The sequence below is a fragment of the Melanotaenia boesemani genome, chromosome 17 (assembly GCF_017639745.1).
Source record: "Melanotaenia boesemani isolate fMelBoe1 chromosome 17, fMelBoe1.pri, whole genome shotgun sequence".
Lineage (NCBI taxonomy): Eukaryota > Metazoa > Chordata > Actinopteri > Atheriniformes > Melanotaeniidae > Melanotaenia > Melanotaenia boesemani.
Genome location: NC_055698.1, coordinates 21,525,798 through 21,542,651, shown reverse-complemented (window position 1 = coordinate 21,542,651; position 16,854 = coordinate 21,525,798). Strand labels below are relative to the sequence as shown.

The following is a 16,854-nucleotide window of genomic DNA, read 5'->3' as shown; positions in this document are numbered from 1 at the left end:
GGCTTAGAGACAGATGGCTGCTCCTAAAGTTTTTTTTGTGTAAAAACTACTATTGGCAAATCCTGCAGAAAGTTTGTGCAGATTGGTGACCAAACTTGAACAAGTTCACTGTAGAAATAACATTTAGTTCACGCTAAGTTAATCAGTAAACTCTACGGTGTTGGCGTGAGATGTAAACCACCACAGGAAGCTCTTTTCCATTAATCTTGAAGCAAATAAACTAAACACACTGCCCTCTGTGCTCATGTAGCATCTTACCTCGCCTTCTCTGTGCCACGGCCTTCCATTCTGAGGGTACTTGCTCTGGCTTTGGCGTTTCTTCTGCCCTCCGTCGGCAAATTTGCACAGCAAAGGCTCTGTGGGGGCTGCAGAGAAAGAGAAATGAAGATCAAAACCATGTTAGGAATACTGTATCTTCTGACCTTGCTGAAAGACACAAGCCCTCTTGAACTGTGTCCCTGTTTTTCCTCCTTCTTCAACCATTACCCCCTCCCTTCCTTGTCTCTGCCTTCCTATGGAGCTGCAAGACAAATTCCCACTCCGGCGATGTTGGCAGGCCCTCCCTGTCCCTGCCCCGACTGGCAGCCCATGAAAGAGCATTGCAGGGTATTGTTGAAATAATAATCACAGTAATCGCTCTTGTAAATACCTCTGAGATGGTAATGTAGGACCGCTCTGTCAGCCAAAGCTTATTTCTACAAGGCGTTCCTGTTCCTGACGCATAATCCCTGCGTGTTTTACTATAACAACCATCTCCTCTTTTATTTGAAATTTTATGTCTTTTTCCTTTAGCAAACCAACAATGTAAGCACCTCACTGTACTGTTTTGTTTGAGTAAAGCCTGGCATTGATGATGCTGTTCTTGTTATAAACATTAAGGAAAGTCTTAGGTTTTCTAACAATGAAAGGAAAAAGTTACAAAGGATTGAAACATGCCCTCTCTGTGGAGCTGGCAAGTGTCTATAATCAACGGTAGGAAAGCATGACACAGTTGTTATTAATCCAGTTATAAAATAATAAAAAAAAAAAACTCTGCAGTACGACCTTATCTAAGCTGTTGCTGTATCAACAGGCTTTTGTATGCATAATTACCAATCAAAGGTCAATGAAAGAGCTGTGATGACCTACGTCGCTATAAAGATAACTTATCAAAGGGCACTTTCTCACGCTCAGGCTGCAGGTGAGCACCAAGAAAGACAAAAATGGATTCAGGCCGAGAACTCTACTGATGAGATAGTGTGTATAGAGGGAGAAAAAAAACTGAGGAAAGACAGTCTCAAGGAAAGAAGAAAGTGAAGAAAAAAAAAGCATGTGAAACTGGTGGCTCTCTTGGCTGGGGATCTGGGAGTCTTGACAGTGTCTGTTCCCTTTTTCAGCCTGTGTCAGCAAGATCAGAATCTCCTAAGAGGCAAGCTGTGGAGATGAGAGAAGGGAAGGTGGACAGTTGTAGGGACTGGTAGGAACACAGGAGAAAAAAGATGAAACAAAAAATAGGAGAAGACAATGAAAAAGATAAGGAGAACACAACAGCATATTGGGGCTAGTGGAGATGAAAAACTCAGATTGAAGTAATTAAAAAAAATAATTCTCTGAGGCTGAAGCATTCATATATTAGAAAAAACAATTTGTGAGGCAAAAAGTAAACTAAGGCTCAGAAAGATTGCAGATAAATTTACAAGAAAAAATTAGAGGAGCTCATTTTGCATGGCTGGATAAACCTTGTTACACCAGAGAAGTCACTACTTGTCTTGTTTTATCAGAAAGACCTTATTGAATTAAACTTTGGAATTAGAGTTTGCAATAAATAAGTTATTTTGACCCAGAAAACACACTTTCACAGTCAAATGAGTCTGTGAAATGATCTTTTCAGGGTCCGTACATCATACATTATCATACAGCACTGACAGGATTCAGTGATATTTGGCACAACAATAATACAGATGCAAATACATCACGGGCTACATATAGAGAAACTTTTAATGGAATCTCACAGAAACAGAAATTCCTTCTGTAATTCAAACTGGATTTCCTTTAGGCATATTTCCCATCTTCTCTGACTCCAGTTATTTTTTCAGCTTATAATAGCCCTAAAACATAATTCTAACAACTGATTGAGAAGGGAAAAAACAGGAGAGTGCTGTTCAGCTTGGTAAAAGTGAACAGAGTGAGCAAGCCTGTGCAAACTCTGACCCACTGCTACCATGCACCTGGTGGCCCAGGAGGGACCTGATGGCTCTCCTGTCATCGCATTCCCATTACAGGCCTGGCAGCTCGTTACACGACTGCTCTGTGACGACACAGGCCAATGACGGGGCTGTCTGCAGGAGGCTCTGCAATGGGACCTTTCATTGTGCAATGCCAGAGTCGACACCCACAGATGTTTCACAGTTGTTTCACCGTTCACAGATGTTTGAGGAGCTTGTGCCTTGATATCACAAGACAAGAAAGAAAGACGTTCTGTTGGGACAGAAAGCAGTGATGGTGAATAAAACAACCTGAAGTGAAATGACGGGGGACTTTTTCCAGTTGATTAAATGACTTCGGCATTAATGAGCTAAGCAGGTGATTTGTTTATCCGTTTAATTTTCTCACATGTCAGAACTGGATCTGCTGCCGGATGCTACGGATAATTATTTGCAAGCTTCAGCAGGTGTCTGGGATGCAAATTAGTAAAAAGGTGTGTGGGGGGGAAAAAAAAACAAAGTTTTTGTGTGGATTAATGCCACTAAATGGATACTATGGAGCCAAACCCATGCAGACAAACTTCTCTGGGAGAAAGGAAATGACTGGGTTTAGTGTATTTATGTGCCTTCAGGGTCTACTATGGGACTAAACCTTTCAGAGTCAGCTCAGGAAAATGTAGCCGGAAAAAGGAGAGCTTGAGAGCTGCTACAGAAGAAAACCAACAAAAGCTATTCCAAACCTCTCCTCTGGCACTCTGGGAGATAATTAGCTATTGGAGAAATTTGGAGAATTTGACACAGAGCACGCTGACGCTCCCTCTGTGACTACATCCCCAGTTCCCAATAGCAGACTAGCCAATTTGTTTAAGACTCAAGCCCAAGATCAACAGCCTCACAGCACCCCACCCACCCTGGGAACACACTCACCACTCTGTAGCCCTTACACACAAACAACCTCCCCTCTCTTTTTGCCCTTAAAATCTCCTTGCTGTAACCATTGAAAACACACAAAAATACCCACAGACAAACACACAATACATACCACTGCTAGCCAAAAACACCCCGTTTTAGACCCCTCACCACACACAGTCATCCCTGGCACAGCTCAGCAGAAACTAATACTGTAGCTTTCTGTATGTGCTAGCTTGCTGATGTTGTGTCAACACATTTCACATATGCTCCAGAAAATGTGTTGTAGGGGGTCTTTAAAAACAATAAACCAAAAATTACCAACACACAGAGTTATGGGCCAATTTTCCTGCCATTTAATGACCCTAAATCATGGGAGAAAGACACGAAGTACTTTTGGTCGGAGGTCAATAACTGCTGCTAACAAGGTGCTCCATGGGAACTCCTAATTGTTTTTTTATGTGGGTTGCTGTAGAAACTGGTAAATACATTAATGAGGGTGAGTACCAATGCACACATGATATGTGCTTAGGTAAATGCACTCCAAAACCACACTCACAATTAGACACACACACACAAAGACACAGCGGAAGACAGTTTACTGAGAGTAAGACGCCTGTGCTGCTGGCCTCATTTGATCACAAGCTCAGCTCAATCTTACTCCTCACTGTGCATTTGGCTCTACAGAGATAGTCATGGCTTTCTGCTCATCAATGGAAGCATTACCACCCAGTAAAATGAACCACTAAATACATGCACATGTACTTTTGTACAAGACAGTGCAATTACAACAGCAATTTAAATTTAAGCTTGTTGCTAGTTTCACTTATTAGCACAGTGTGCATCAGTAATTATTGCTGTTACTGTTGCTGTTTCCTATAGGCCAGCATTTGGCTGAAATCAGCCCTTTTCTCTCTGGTATCCGTAGGCAAAGAAAGATGGTCTCGCAAAGCCAGCTGAAAAATATCTAAGTCCATCAATGCAAATCAGTACATGTAATATAACCCGTCCATTTTAGCATCTCACATATTCATTTGCATGGTCTGAATAGAACTGTATATCTGTTAGGCTTGACTGGTGAAATCAGTGCAGGAATGCCCCAGATTTGCAGCAAAGCTGGTTGAAAGGTTTTGCTCAGTGAAACAGACAGTTTTTCACCATTAAGACTGTTACAAAAGAGGCCTCTCACAAGGGTTTGGAGTCAAACTGGGTTGGCCTGGCTTTGCTCTCAATATCCAAAGCTAGAAAGGGCAAACAGAGGGAACTGCTAAGCCACATGTACCAAAATATATCAGTATGAAAAGCCTTAGTGAAAAGAGGAATATGACTTTTCAACAATAATTTTGGTTTAATGTTTCCAACAGGTGACGTGGCTGGCAGCTCCATGAGCTAAATGAGTCTCTGAAAAGTCTTTGGTTGCGTTGCTGTTTTACTGCAAGGTCATATTTGGTGAGCTCATGAAAAAGTAGAAAGAGAACAGTGTTTTATTGGAAGGCTGCAGAGTTCTGGCTGCTTGAGGGGATCTCTAATTGGATCAACAACTGTCCAATTTCCATCAGCCAGCCTGACCTGTTTGTCCAGACTGAGGAAGAGTTGTCTTATAGGAATAAGAAAGAAAAAGGCTGAGATAGGAATGGTGACAGACATAGGCTGAAACAAAGATATAGGAGAAAGAAGAGGGTGCAAGGACAGTGTTCTAAAACTAGATGAGGAAAAAATAGGGGCTGTAATATAAAATATATGACAGGTGAGCATAATGGATGAAAAGTACAGCAGAGCTGCATATATGTCGACATTTTGAGAGTCAAACAAACAAGCTCAGAATGGCTGCCAACTAGGAAAGCAGGCAGCAGCAGCTTTCCTACAGGGAGGGCTTTGACGGATCCTGGTCGATAGCTCTCACAACTGCCACACTGGCCTCACATCCTTCAGCCTGAAAATGAAGACAGTCTGCCAGCCGTTTTGCTGACAGGGACGGCACACATGGCTCAATGACACGGCCCAATAAATGGAGGAAGAGAGCAATGGCAGAGAGCAACACAAAGAGGAGAGGGTGATAGATGGAAAGACAGATACGGTGTCATAGACAGGCAAAAAGACATGAGCAGACTGTGACAGAAAGAGACAGAGGGGCAAGAGATTCACAGAGGTTAGATGTGACAGGCGCAGTCCAGTTTCCCCCCTTTCAATCCATACTGTAGAGCTCATCTATATGAGTGGAATGGGTGTAGGGAGAAGGTTGTCAACAATGCTTTGCTTCTCGCCTTGCATTTGCTACATATGCTCTATAGCTATTGATCCTCTTTTACTCAGACTTTTCCATGGAGAGTCTCTGCAGCAGGCCAGGCGGTTCAGGCCTGAGATCATATTATAGATTACGGGAGGGGAAATGCAGAGAAGAGCCCTGGATGCAGGCGGTAGAAGCCTGATCGATGAGCTATTGCACACTTAACAAGAGTAATGTTATGTAGGGAGTCTCTGACATGCTAATCCATCTCTCAGTCCCTCTGTCAGTCTCCATTTATCTAATTTCTCTCTGCCATTTCTATCTATCTATCTATCTATCTATCTATCTATCTATCTATCTATCTATCTATCTATCATCTATACCAGATTTACACAATATACAAAAATGATAGTTGATGTGAGCTCCATGTGTCATTAAATCACTTCATAACACAGCATTTAACAAGAACTGACTGACACTACAGGTGAGGAATTTTTCTGCTTAAACAAAGTGGTGTGATTATTTTAGCAGGAACATAATTGCACAGTTTTAAATGCTGACAGAATTAACCTGCTCTCCAGCAGAATTCAAAGCGAGGACAGCACCAAACAGGCAGTTTTCCAGTCGCTAGGCAGCTCCAGGAAGACAAACTCTAAGGTAGCGGTTAAATGAGCTTCGTTTTAGCTTATTCAGCTAATTCCACTTGCTGGTCCCGACACCAATGTTGCTATGGTGAGAGAACAAATAAACAACAGAACAGACAGAAGTTTGTGAGTAAGTGAAATTTAGTGTACAGTATGGGTTCTTGCCAATAATAAAATGGCTCACGATCCTGCATCCATATATTCCAGTAACATTTATACAAGCAGACAGTCCTCACCACGTTTGTTCCAAAAACTTATAAAACAGTGGTGGCAGATGTTTCTAATGCTAAAGCCACAGATGCAGCTCCAAACTGCCAACATCTTTGCTGTTGCAGTGGGTTTCAATATCACTGGCTGCTTTACACAGTTGTCCAAGATGGCAATTACAGTACAAGTGGCTGCGTTGTGGTTGGTTTAGAATTGTAAGAATATGGCATGAAAGTGAGAAGACTATCTGCGGAGAGAATTAAAATCCCAGCTAAGAAAATGCCGCAAAGTGCACCCGACAATGTAAGATCATGTGTCACAGATGAATCGACAAGCATTGAAACAAAGAAACTTCAGTCTAGAACATGTTGAGGATGAATAAGACTCATGTAAAAATGTAAATCTCTCTCATCACTAAGATGTTTATGACTAAGTAGAAAAGAAAGACTGAGGATCTATTGTTTCATCAGTTACAGTAAATATATTCAATTTCTAAAATGACTTGGGAATGATGTTGGTCCAAATCAAATACTGTAAAGAGAAAAAAAACAAAACAAAACCCTGAGAAACACATTCACTGTCATGAGTAAAGCTGAAACACAAGTGGCGTAAAGTGCAATACCCCTGATAGCTGATAGGGGTCGACTTATGTCAAAACTGAGTCAATAGTCAGACTCAGTCCTTCTGATCAGTTTGGTTGTTTTAGTTCAATTAGGTTAACAGATATTTTCCTGCAAAGAAACAACTACTTTTCTCTCAAAATAAAGTCCCCACTGCTTCCAAAAAGCTACACACATGACACCCTCAAAAGGCGTCAAAATAGCAGTTCACAAACTAATCGGTGAATTCTTGATGATTTTGACTGTATTTTATTGAATGGTAGGATTGGGAACAAACAGATGTTGACTTTTAATGATGATTTGTTGTTAGTAAAAAGTGGTTTCAGTCATTTTTCACCACCCTTGAGGCTCTTATACACCAAGCCTACAATTGGCCATCAAATACGTTTGAAACATCAGTCTCTTGTATTTGTGGTGTCCGCACACTTTCGTTGGACTTCATCTGCCTTTATTTCATGGTCAATTCAACTCTTGTCAACCTGAGCACTCACGCTGATTGGTTGCTCAAGTGTACACAAGACGATAAACATAAGTGATGACAGAAAGCTAACAGCTAACTTAATATGTAACACATAACCTCGTCTTATGTGTCATCGTCACTTAATGCAACAGTTTTCACAACAGCAGCCATGTTGAGTGGGGAAAGAAAAAGCCTGCTGGTAACTGGTGAACTATGATTTTTTATATTTTTTTTTTGTACAGACACAGATTGTTTGTCCTGAATGATAGTTGGTAAAGTCTTTGTGGTGTGTTTGAGTGCTATTTTGCTTGTTCAGATGTAAAGAGATCCAGTGAGGGACCTCCCATTGGAGCTGTTCTTTACCTCAGTTTGTTGTATAAGAACCCTTAGACTTTATCATGAATAATAATCAGTCTTGCATCAGTTTTGTATTTTGGTCTTACAAGATCAAAGCTGCCAGAGTTATCTAATGCACACACAAAACACCCAAAACTTCAACCCATCTGTGTGGCAACCCACAACTTGATTCAAGAGGCTAGCGTGTAGCTTCTCTCTGCGCAGGCAGACAGACTTGTTGCATGTTGAAGGAATTATCTCACCACTTAGCTGTTGTTGTTTACACCACTTCAGCTCGTTTGGCTGAGAAGACACAACTGAGTACAATACTTAAAAACATACTCAAAACAATAACAGTCTGTCGAGCCATATGTGCCACTCATTAAATGTGTGCGACAGGTAATTGCAGTCCAACTGTATCAATTACATGCTCTAGCTATGTTAATTTGCTACACTAAAATAGCTTCGAGCTCATTTTCAAAGAAAGCTACATTAAATCTGTCCGTCTACATGCATAGTTTAACAAGCTGTGTGTAGATAGGCAGAAGTAAGACATAACCTACATGACATGAGGCTTGTAATAAAACAGAATCAACACTGAGTTAATGTATGTGAATGGAGTTTTTAAGTAATATGTAATCACCTTGTTGGTCGGCTTTTATTGACCTTGTGGTGTAAAACTAGCTCTGGCCAGCGGTGCTTTCCTATCATGGTGAGCAGTTCTGGCTTCTGAAGGATTGAAGAGTGGCTTTTACTGGACTTGCCTGTGGGGATTGAGTTGTACTTCTACTGTCTGTGTCACCACCTGTATGGGGAGACTGTGAAGCTTGCTCTGTCCCTGTTAGTACAGCATTATAACACTGCCAACGCCTCCACTGACCCGTAAAAACTCCCTTCTATAGAGGTGAATCATACAGGTCAGCGCTTTGTAATTCAGCTGAACTGCCCATCCACTAAACCTGCAGCAAACATTTTTCAGCATATGACGCTGTGTCAGACTCCCTATAACTCAGTTTTAAGCACTGAAAATATACTTTGTGATTTTTTTTTTTTAAGGAGAGGTTTAAGTTTCTTGTTTCAAGCATTCGGTTTAAAGCAGTTTGTACTTAAATGCATTTTAACCTCTTAATTAGCCTCTTACAGCCACTACCTATGTTCCAGCATAATAATGTAGGTTTATTTATCAAGGCAATGTTGTGCTGAGCATATTATTTTATGGTACCTTAGAGTAACTCAAGTTAACATTCAGAGTGCATCACTAACAGTCCTCAATGTGAAACTTAAAAGAAAAAGCTGATATGTTTTTAAATAGAAGCCAGCCTTCCCAAGATTCTTCCAGATGATCCAAAGACTCAAACTTTAAATCCTCTTGTTAAAGGCAGAGTTTTCTAATGTTCAGGCTTGTAAATTAATACTGATATTGAATGGAGGCAGCCATGTTTGCTGTGATTACAACATAGCCATATTTGTTAGAATAGCATGGTGAAGCACAAAAAAGGCAGCGTGTCTCTTAACTAGGTTTCCACCATAGGGGCTTCCAGTAACAATGTAATGGACAGGAAAGAAAATGAAATTACAGCACAATAAATGAATTATCAATAAAGAACCCTCAATACTGTATCTAAAGGAGGATCAATATGCCACAGCCAGGATGCAATGTGGGGCCCAGGGCTGCGGACAGACCTATGGCTGAGGGAGCAGCTGGATCAATAATGTCACTGAGGGTGATTGACGATCAATGCTACCAGTGACGTTGATTTATGATCAATGTAAGTCGGGCACCCGACTAATAAGGGGGGAGGGTATGGAGGAGGGCCAAGTGTGAAGGGGATTCCATAGAGTCCCCTTTACTGTAACTGATTGGGGATCAATGAAGGGTGGCACTGTGGCTGATTGGGAATCAGGTGCATCTGTGGCAGAGGAAAGCAGCTGTGTGAGAGGATTTGGTTGGCTGAGTAGAGACCAGCTTGTCTGAGCTGAGCCGAGCTACAGAGGCTGTAATTAAAGCTGCGCTGAAAGGAGCTTTCCACTGTTTGATGGGAGCTGCAGGTGTAGGTCTCTTTGCTCTTTCACTTTTAAAAGCTAGCCGCACACACACACACAGGCAGACACACACACATACAATTTATACACTCATACAAACTCCAACACAAACAAAGCCGGAAGGGCTGAAGTTTGTCTGCCATTCTTACCTATAAACATCTATACCTGTAATCATGAAAAAAAAGAGTTTATTTATTTAAAAAAAATTGGTTCAAAGGTAAGAAGGATCTTTTTTCTCTTAAAATTAGTCTTGTGCAAGTTGTTACTTCTATGTTATTTTTGAGGATCTAATGAGGTTCACCTCTCAATACTATATAATTTAAATATAGATCAATCGAACCATACATGAGGGCAAATATCTGTGCACACTAAGACAATAAGGGATTTTGTTCCACATATGGTAGTACCAACTGCATGCTGCACGTTCCAGCTGTGCTAAAAAAACTGTACTTTGAGGAGTAAGGAGAATTTATGACTACTACCAAGGCTGTCACTTCTCAACTAATTTGATAAATATTGTTTTATGTGTCAACATCATATTGACATATCCTGGCAGCTGTCAAAGAAAAAAAAATCAACTAAGAAGAAACTAGAGAAACCCCCAGCAACACTGAGGACCACTTGGCAGCATGTTGAATACAATATGATACTTTTGCTATTTGTAATTTCTGGCCTAAAATAATTTTACTTAAACATTTAAGTATTAGCCTATAACCAAATAGCCTATAACCTTTTATCTGATATGGTTGATATCAGAGAAAAAGTGTTTCTTACACTGTATATTAGCACAAAAAAGACCTAAAAAGCATAAAAAGGTTGTCAGAAACAGCAAATGTGACATTATAAAGCATGCAATTTACCTTTTTTTTATACTTAATAAAAGTAAAATCAATAATATAAATAAAATAGTGTGATACTGAATCTCTGAGCTGCTGCTTTTTCAACACCACATAGCAGAGAAATGATCCTGCTGTTTTTCGATAGGACAATATTTTGTTGTTCATCAAATTAATCTGAAAGTGATCCCATGTATATAATTTGCCAGTTCTGCTGTTAGACCGTTGTTGTGGTGTGGATCCAGCAATCTTATTATAGTGTTCATATTCTTAGTGTGGTTGGCCCATTTAGGAACAAAAAAGAAACTTAACAGGAAAAAGATTGTGCTGGCGGAACAATAAGAAAACAGTAATCTGTGTTTCTGTAGACCTACTTTTAGATAATGAATGATAAATCTGTGGATTATGGCAAATCTCCTCACGGCTTTTCCAAACAGGCTAAACAGGTTTACGCAAAACTGAAATTACATCAAGTCACTGCTAGCTTTTGTTTTTCTGGCTTATACATTCACAATTCTTGCAGCTGGTGGGAGGTTGCAAACTTTGGACTGCCCCCAGACCTCCAAGAAGAATCCTGATGGACTCTTAAAGACTGAGGGAGATGAAAATGACATTACATAAACTCGTGTACCAAATCGTACAAAAGAACAAAACACGAATGGACCTTTTTTTGTACTTGCTAATTTAGTCAAAAGTAAGTAGCTGATGCTACTTAAGTCATTTGTGTTTTTGAGCAACTGAAAATGAATCTCATCCCTGGGGAGTGATTTAGTTAATGTGACATTCATTTTCAATCTATGATTCGAAATGACATCGTGGAACGACATCACCGAAAACACAGATGGTTAGGTCAGATGGCAGGGCATATCCGTCTGCCATGTGGGAGACCAGATTTAAATCTTCCAGGTATTAACACCTTCCAGTTGGGTCCTTAGGCAAGGACCTACTGGTCTTTCCCAGTAGGTCCATAGCCAAGACACTAAATGCTACTGCCTAACCACTAAACTTGCTTTGGAGAAAAATTACGGTATTGTAACGAAAACACAAGATGACCCATTCTCCTTATTTGTTCTGTAAGAAAAGATGCCATGACCTTAAAAAGACTAAAAATCGCATCATAAATTAAATATATGTAATTTCTACATACCACTACAAAGATTAGGCACCGGCTGCCTTTGGTTTTAGACTGGCCGGACTATTGAAATTAGCCCTGCAACAAAGGCCGCCTTCATGATCTGTAAATGTGGTTTCACAATGTAAAAAGTAAAATCTAGCAATAGAAGCACAATTCAGTCATCTGTTCTTTATCTGCAAGATCCTTATATGTCTGAACTTCAAACAGTGCATCAGACATCCCAAAGGCTCATAATTCATTCATTTCTTAGGTATTCTCTTTGTTCTTGAGCAGAGTTGACGCTAATTGTCCACTGTCTTTCCAGAAAAAAACCAAAACAAAAAACACAGACAACAGTGATATTTCCCTTGTGTTTATTGAATATATAAACCATTCTCCACAAAAAAATTAAAATCTGTAGATTTATTTGAACAAACTTGACATTTAAGATAATGCTTTTGATAATAAAGCAAATCTGGGATGTTTTCATGAATTAAAATGCAAAGAATTTCCACTCAAATAAATGTAAGCCACCATATGTATGCTATGCAAGCTTATGTATCCTGTAATGTTCGTCAAAATCATCATAACTTTCAAATGACCAGTGGGGTGCAAACTGCAAGTGGAAGTGAGTTTTTCTTGAGTACATCCATCCACGTTTCTCTCTCGGTCTTTCCACTTTCTCAAAGAAAAAGATAGAGGGGAAAAAACATGGAGAGATTTTGATGACACCTTTCTATTATAGTAAAAAAAAACACACACATTGCAAAGCCTTATAGCAGCGACAGTAGCTTTCCTCCTCTTCCCTTGAGACAGCAATATCAGAGCAATAAGCAGAGAGAAAGGCTGACCTGTGTAGAACAACTTTGAGTAAGTCCTTGACTAAACATCTCGGACATGATAAAAGGCTTTGTTTTTCTCAGTATGCGTTAATGGGTCTCAATCGATATGGTAGAGTAGTGTTTTTTCTCCACATGTCCTAACCCTTGGGGAAACACTGGGAGTTAAAGTGGGAGGGGAAAGATATTGAAAACATCGATATCACTAGGGTTCAAAAGCAACAGCACAGTAAAGGTAAGTCCTTACTTGAAGTTGAGACTAGCTACCAGGAAATAACTAATGCAGCATCAAGGGCAGAAGTACATGGTACTGTAAATTAACAGTCAGATATGAACAAATACTGCTTTTTTCATTTCTCTCATCCAAATGGCTCACCTGTCCCAGCAATGATTTAACCCAAACAATGTCAGGACAAGCGGCCGAAATGAGTTTTCTCCGCAGGGTGGCCGGGCTCTCCCTTAGTGATAGGGTGAGAAGCTCGGTGATGTGGGAGGGGCTCAGAGTAGAGCCGCTGCTCCTCCACATCGAGAGGAGCCAGGTGAGGTGGCTCGGGCATCTGGTTAGGATTCCTGCTGGACGCCTCCCTGGTGAGGTGTTCCGGGCACATCCCACCGGAAAGATGCCCCGGGGAAGACCTAGAACACGCTGGATGGACTACATCTCTCGGCTGGCCTGGGAACGCTTCGGGATCCCTCCGGATGAGCTGGTGAATGTGGCCGGGGAGAGGGAAGTCTGGGTTTCCCTGCTTAGGCAGCTGCCCCCGCGACCCGACTCCGGATAAGAGGCAGAAAATGGATGGATGGAATGTCAGGAATCTGGGACAGTACAATGTGGCTGCAGAGGCAAGCACATCGCCTTGCAGGCTCTCATCTGTCACCAACTGAAACGAGCCTGCCAGTCGCCATGATGTGCAGCCTAATTGGGGGAGCTGATGAGGTCTGATGAGGCCAGTACTTATTGAATTCCCCAGCCTGTTATTTAGATAATGCAGGAGAGGAGCAGCCTCCCCTCATCTTTCCCATTCTCATCCACTCATTGTCCCAGCAGGGGGCAATTGCCTAATCCAGTCTTGCGTGTAATGGCCGAACGAACTGAGGGGATTTGGACACAGTCTCCTATTGCTAGCACACATTTATCACTCTCCACTGTTGATTTTACCTCATAATGGATGTATTGGACAAGTTAACCAGATTCCCAACCCAACCCAACCCTCATCTCAACTCATGTAGTCTGTCTTTTTTTTACTTCTAATCCTGAGATGTTTCCAAAAGCAGTTACCAAACATCAAATATATGGTTGTTCAGTATTCACTGGTTTACAACATGTGTGTGAAAAGAGAGAAAGGTGTGGGGATTAAAGTGTGACAGAGGGAAAGAAAAGCAGAGAGAAATGGGAAGTTGCAGAACAGATGGCTAAATGGCAGGCCTACAAACTTTGGAGATGGAGACGATATGAAGTCACAGAGGGATGCCAAGACTCCTTCTCAGTAAGAAGAAGCGATGCATTGCAGCTGATGAAAAGCCTGTGCTGGGTAACACTGTGATGGATTTGGATTTTTAAAAGTTATTTTTTATTTATGGAAACTATGCTGCGAAGCAAATTATGATAGGATAACTTACCCTAAACAGTATAAACCTCACACATAGACTTTGTGTTCCGTGGAGTATACAATGTTATCTAGAAAAACAAAAGGCTGTATTTATAAGGGTCAGTTGTTGTAGCCTTGTGGATCAGGGACCAAGCTGATAGGGGGGGGGGGGGCATTATGGCTACAACATGTAAAAGCTTACATGGAGAAGGTACAACTTGGAGTTCACCAGGGGCACAGCGAATCAATACCAGCTCGACTCACAAACATGCTGTATAATCCTTGATCTCCAAGGCCATTTGCTTTGCTGTCTGAAATTGGATACACTCTGACTGCATCCTCCATGCACCCCCTGTTGTGCAGAGACCACTGCTCCCTACCCAAATAAGACATCCGGAAAAATTGATCTGAATGCATCTGTGACAAGATTACGTCTCTGCCTCAAAGAGAGATATGATCAGTTCAAGTTAATTCATAAATCTGTGTGTCTGTGTTCTAGAGGATAAGGAGAGGGCCTGCTGAATGGGATAAACTAGTGGGGTTATTTTCAAAGATACATCACTGGTATCTGAAAGACCACTGCAGAAAAGAGGCCACTAAGTAAAAACCTCTTCAAATGTAAAGGGCTGGTAAAGGCCACATGCTGAAAAAATACTATTATAAGTTCGATACTGTAGGTATGATTTACAATGACACAAGGGAAATAAATCATCTTTGTTTATTTTGCCTGTAGGCAATGATGCCTTCTGTAGTATTATACATTTTCTTTGATGAATGCCTTCAGTAGAACAGACTGGAATAGCATTTTTGATTCTTTTTTTTTTTTAATAAATAATTTGTCAATTTTAAAAGTTTGTGGCATTTTATTCCTTAAAGTTGTTGGCTTTCGCTAAATTGGTCTCTCCTTGCAGTCCAAATTTCTAACTGTCCTGAAGTAGGCTGTTGTATAAGCTATTTACCTAAAATCTACATTACTTATGACCACCTACTCCAACTGACTGGAGGTGGACCTTGGTGACTGAATACTATGTAAAAAATAATGCAGATTTTCTTTATTACTGCAAGCTTTGGCTGCAGTTGGAGATGAATGTCTGAAAATGAGAGTATTATGACTAAAAATGGTAACAAGCTGCTGTTACATTGTGATGCGGTTTCAGGATGGAAAGTTGCCAGACAAAATAAACTAGGAACTCACATTCAGGCCAATTAAAATTGATCAGCTGTTATGTCATCGTTAATATGTACCATCCTTCACACATTAACAGATTTTGAAGATTTAAGTGGCCTTCATTGTGCAGTGGACAGACAAGAAAGAGATCAGAGAGAGAAAGAGAGAGAGTGAGAGAAGTAACCCCAGGCCAGGATTCAAACCTGGGCCAGCTGTGTCAGGGAGCTGTAGTCTCTGTATACTGGGCGGCTGCTCTAGTGAGCTAAATGCTGCTCACACGTGACTGACAAAATTAGTCAGCTGGTTATTCTGCTCCTAAAGCGCCACATTTTCTTACAAGCTTAATAAGGGGGGCATCATCACATTGGTAGACCTGCGGAAAACAGGCTTCATCCTGCAAAATGTGCATTTGATTTTTTTGACCAGTTAAGTGAAACAGTCCCATGCTTCTCTGTGCTTTGTTGCCATTACCAGCGTCTGCTCTGGTCTGCTTCTGTGCGAACACCGGGAGAAACAATGCTGTAAACATTAGTTTTCTCTGCGTAGTAAAACACAAGTCAACTCTAAAAAATAGTTGACAACAATGTGCGCCATTCCGACTAGTTTATCAACTAATTCATTAGTTGTGCACATCCCTTAAATAAACCATTTTTTCCTCCCAACGTAGCAGAAGGACTAGCTTAACTTTAGCACTGTCTGCATAACCTACAAGAGCTGTTCCTGATTCACTATATTATGTGACTTCTTCGCATAATGTAGTTTCTTGTCAGTAAATCCAGCTGAGTTGAAGGTTGGCTTTCAATTACTTTGGATTTTCTTCCTCTTTTTCTTACAGTTGTAACATTTTTAACAACACTTACTGTAACTTAAGTTGTCATGCATTTGGTGCGACAAAGAGGAAAGAAACTGATGCAAACATAAATAAAAAAAAAACATGGCAGTGACTCACTGAGCTGCATGAAATTTAATATGAATTAAGTAAATATGAATGATATTTATTTTTTCTTTGGTTTGGCACAGCAGGGACTGAGGCTCCAGAGTGCGACTGATTAGGCTTTTGATTTCTACTTGGCATTGATTCTAGCAGTTAAAGAAATTATTATTTTACCCTGGTGGGGGTTCTTGCTGGCTTGTTGCACTGCCAAACTTTTATAAATGTCAAGAAAACAAAAGGGGCCCACCAACACCTAAGACCACCACCAGGCTTTTTGTTGTTGTTTTTTTTGCACATGTTTAAGATTTATGAATGCAGATGGCATTTAAATACCAAACTTGGACAGTATAATGAAAATGCCTGTATCTAATACTACCTCAAGCAGATATTTTTTTAGTATCCTAGTCTTAAACAAATCTGAGGTGACTTTTACACAAACTTTTAAAGTGTTTCAAACTGACCTGACCCTTTTTTATGCCTCCTGGCAGGTGAGACAAAGCAAACAAAACATTCCTCTTAAAGACAAAAGCTGTACTCCAGTAACAACACTTTAATGCTGTGCAACAAGCAAGACATGAAAAGTGAGATTTGTAGGAGGGGTATATCTTTGGGTGCTTCTCTGCTGTTATTGTGAGCTGCCTGTGTTTTGTTATTCCCACGGCTGTGTGTGTATTGTTAGAGTGGCAGTTGTTGGACTCTCTGAGGCCTTTAAGCTAGCTGTTTTCTCCCTATTACTTGTGCCCGA

At 40.7% G+C, this 16,854-nt stretch overlaps 1 protein-coding gene across 5 annotated transcripts in view; it reads right to left on the bottom strand.

The window, feature by feature from the left end:
• Positions 1 to 16,854, bottom strand: part of rbms3 (RNA binding motif, single stranded interacting protein) — a 306,045-nt gene that overhangs the window by 40,780 nt on the left and 248,411 nt on the right. For all 5 annotated transcript variants that reach the window (XM_042011495.1, XM_042011491.1, XM_042011493.1 and 2 more), the window contains one exon: positions 259 to 365. In XM_042011495.1, the coding sequence (XP_041867429.1) occupies positions 259 to 365 (107 nt within the window). The remainder of the gene's footprint in view (positions 1 to 258; positions 366 to 16,854) is intronic.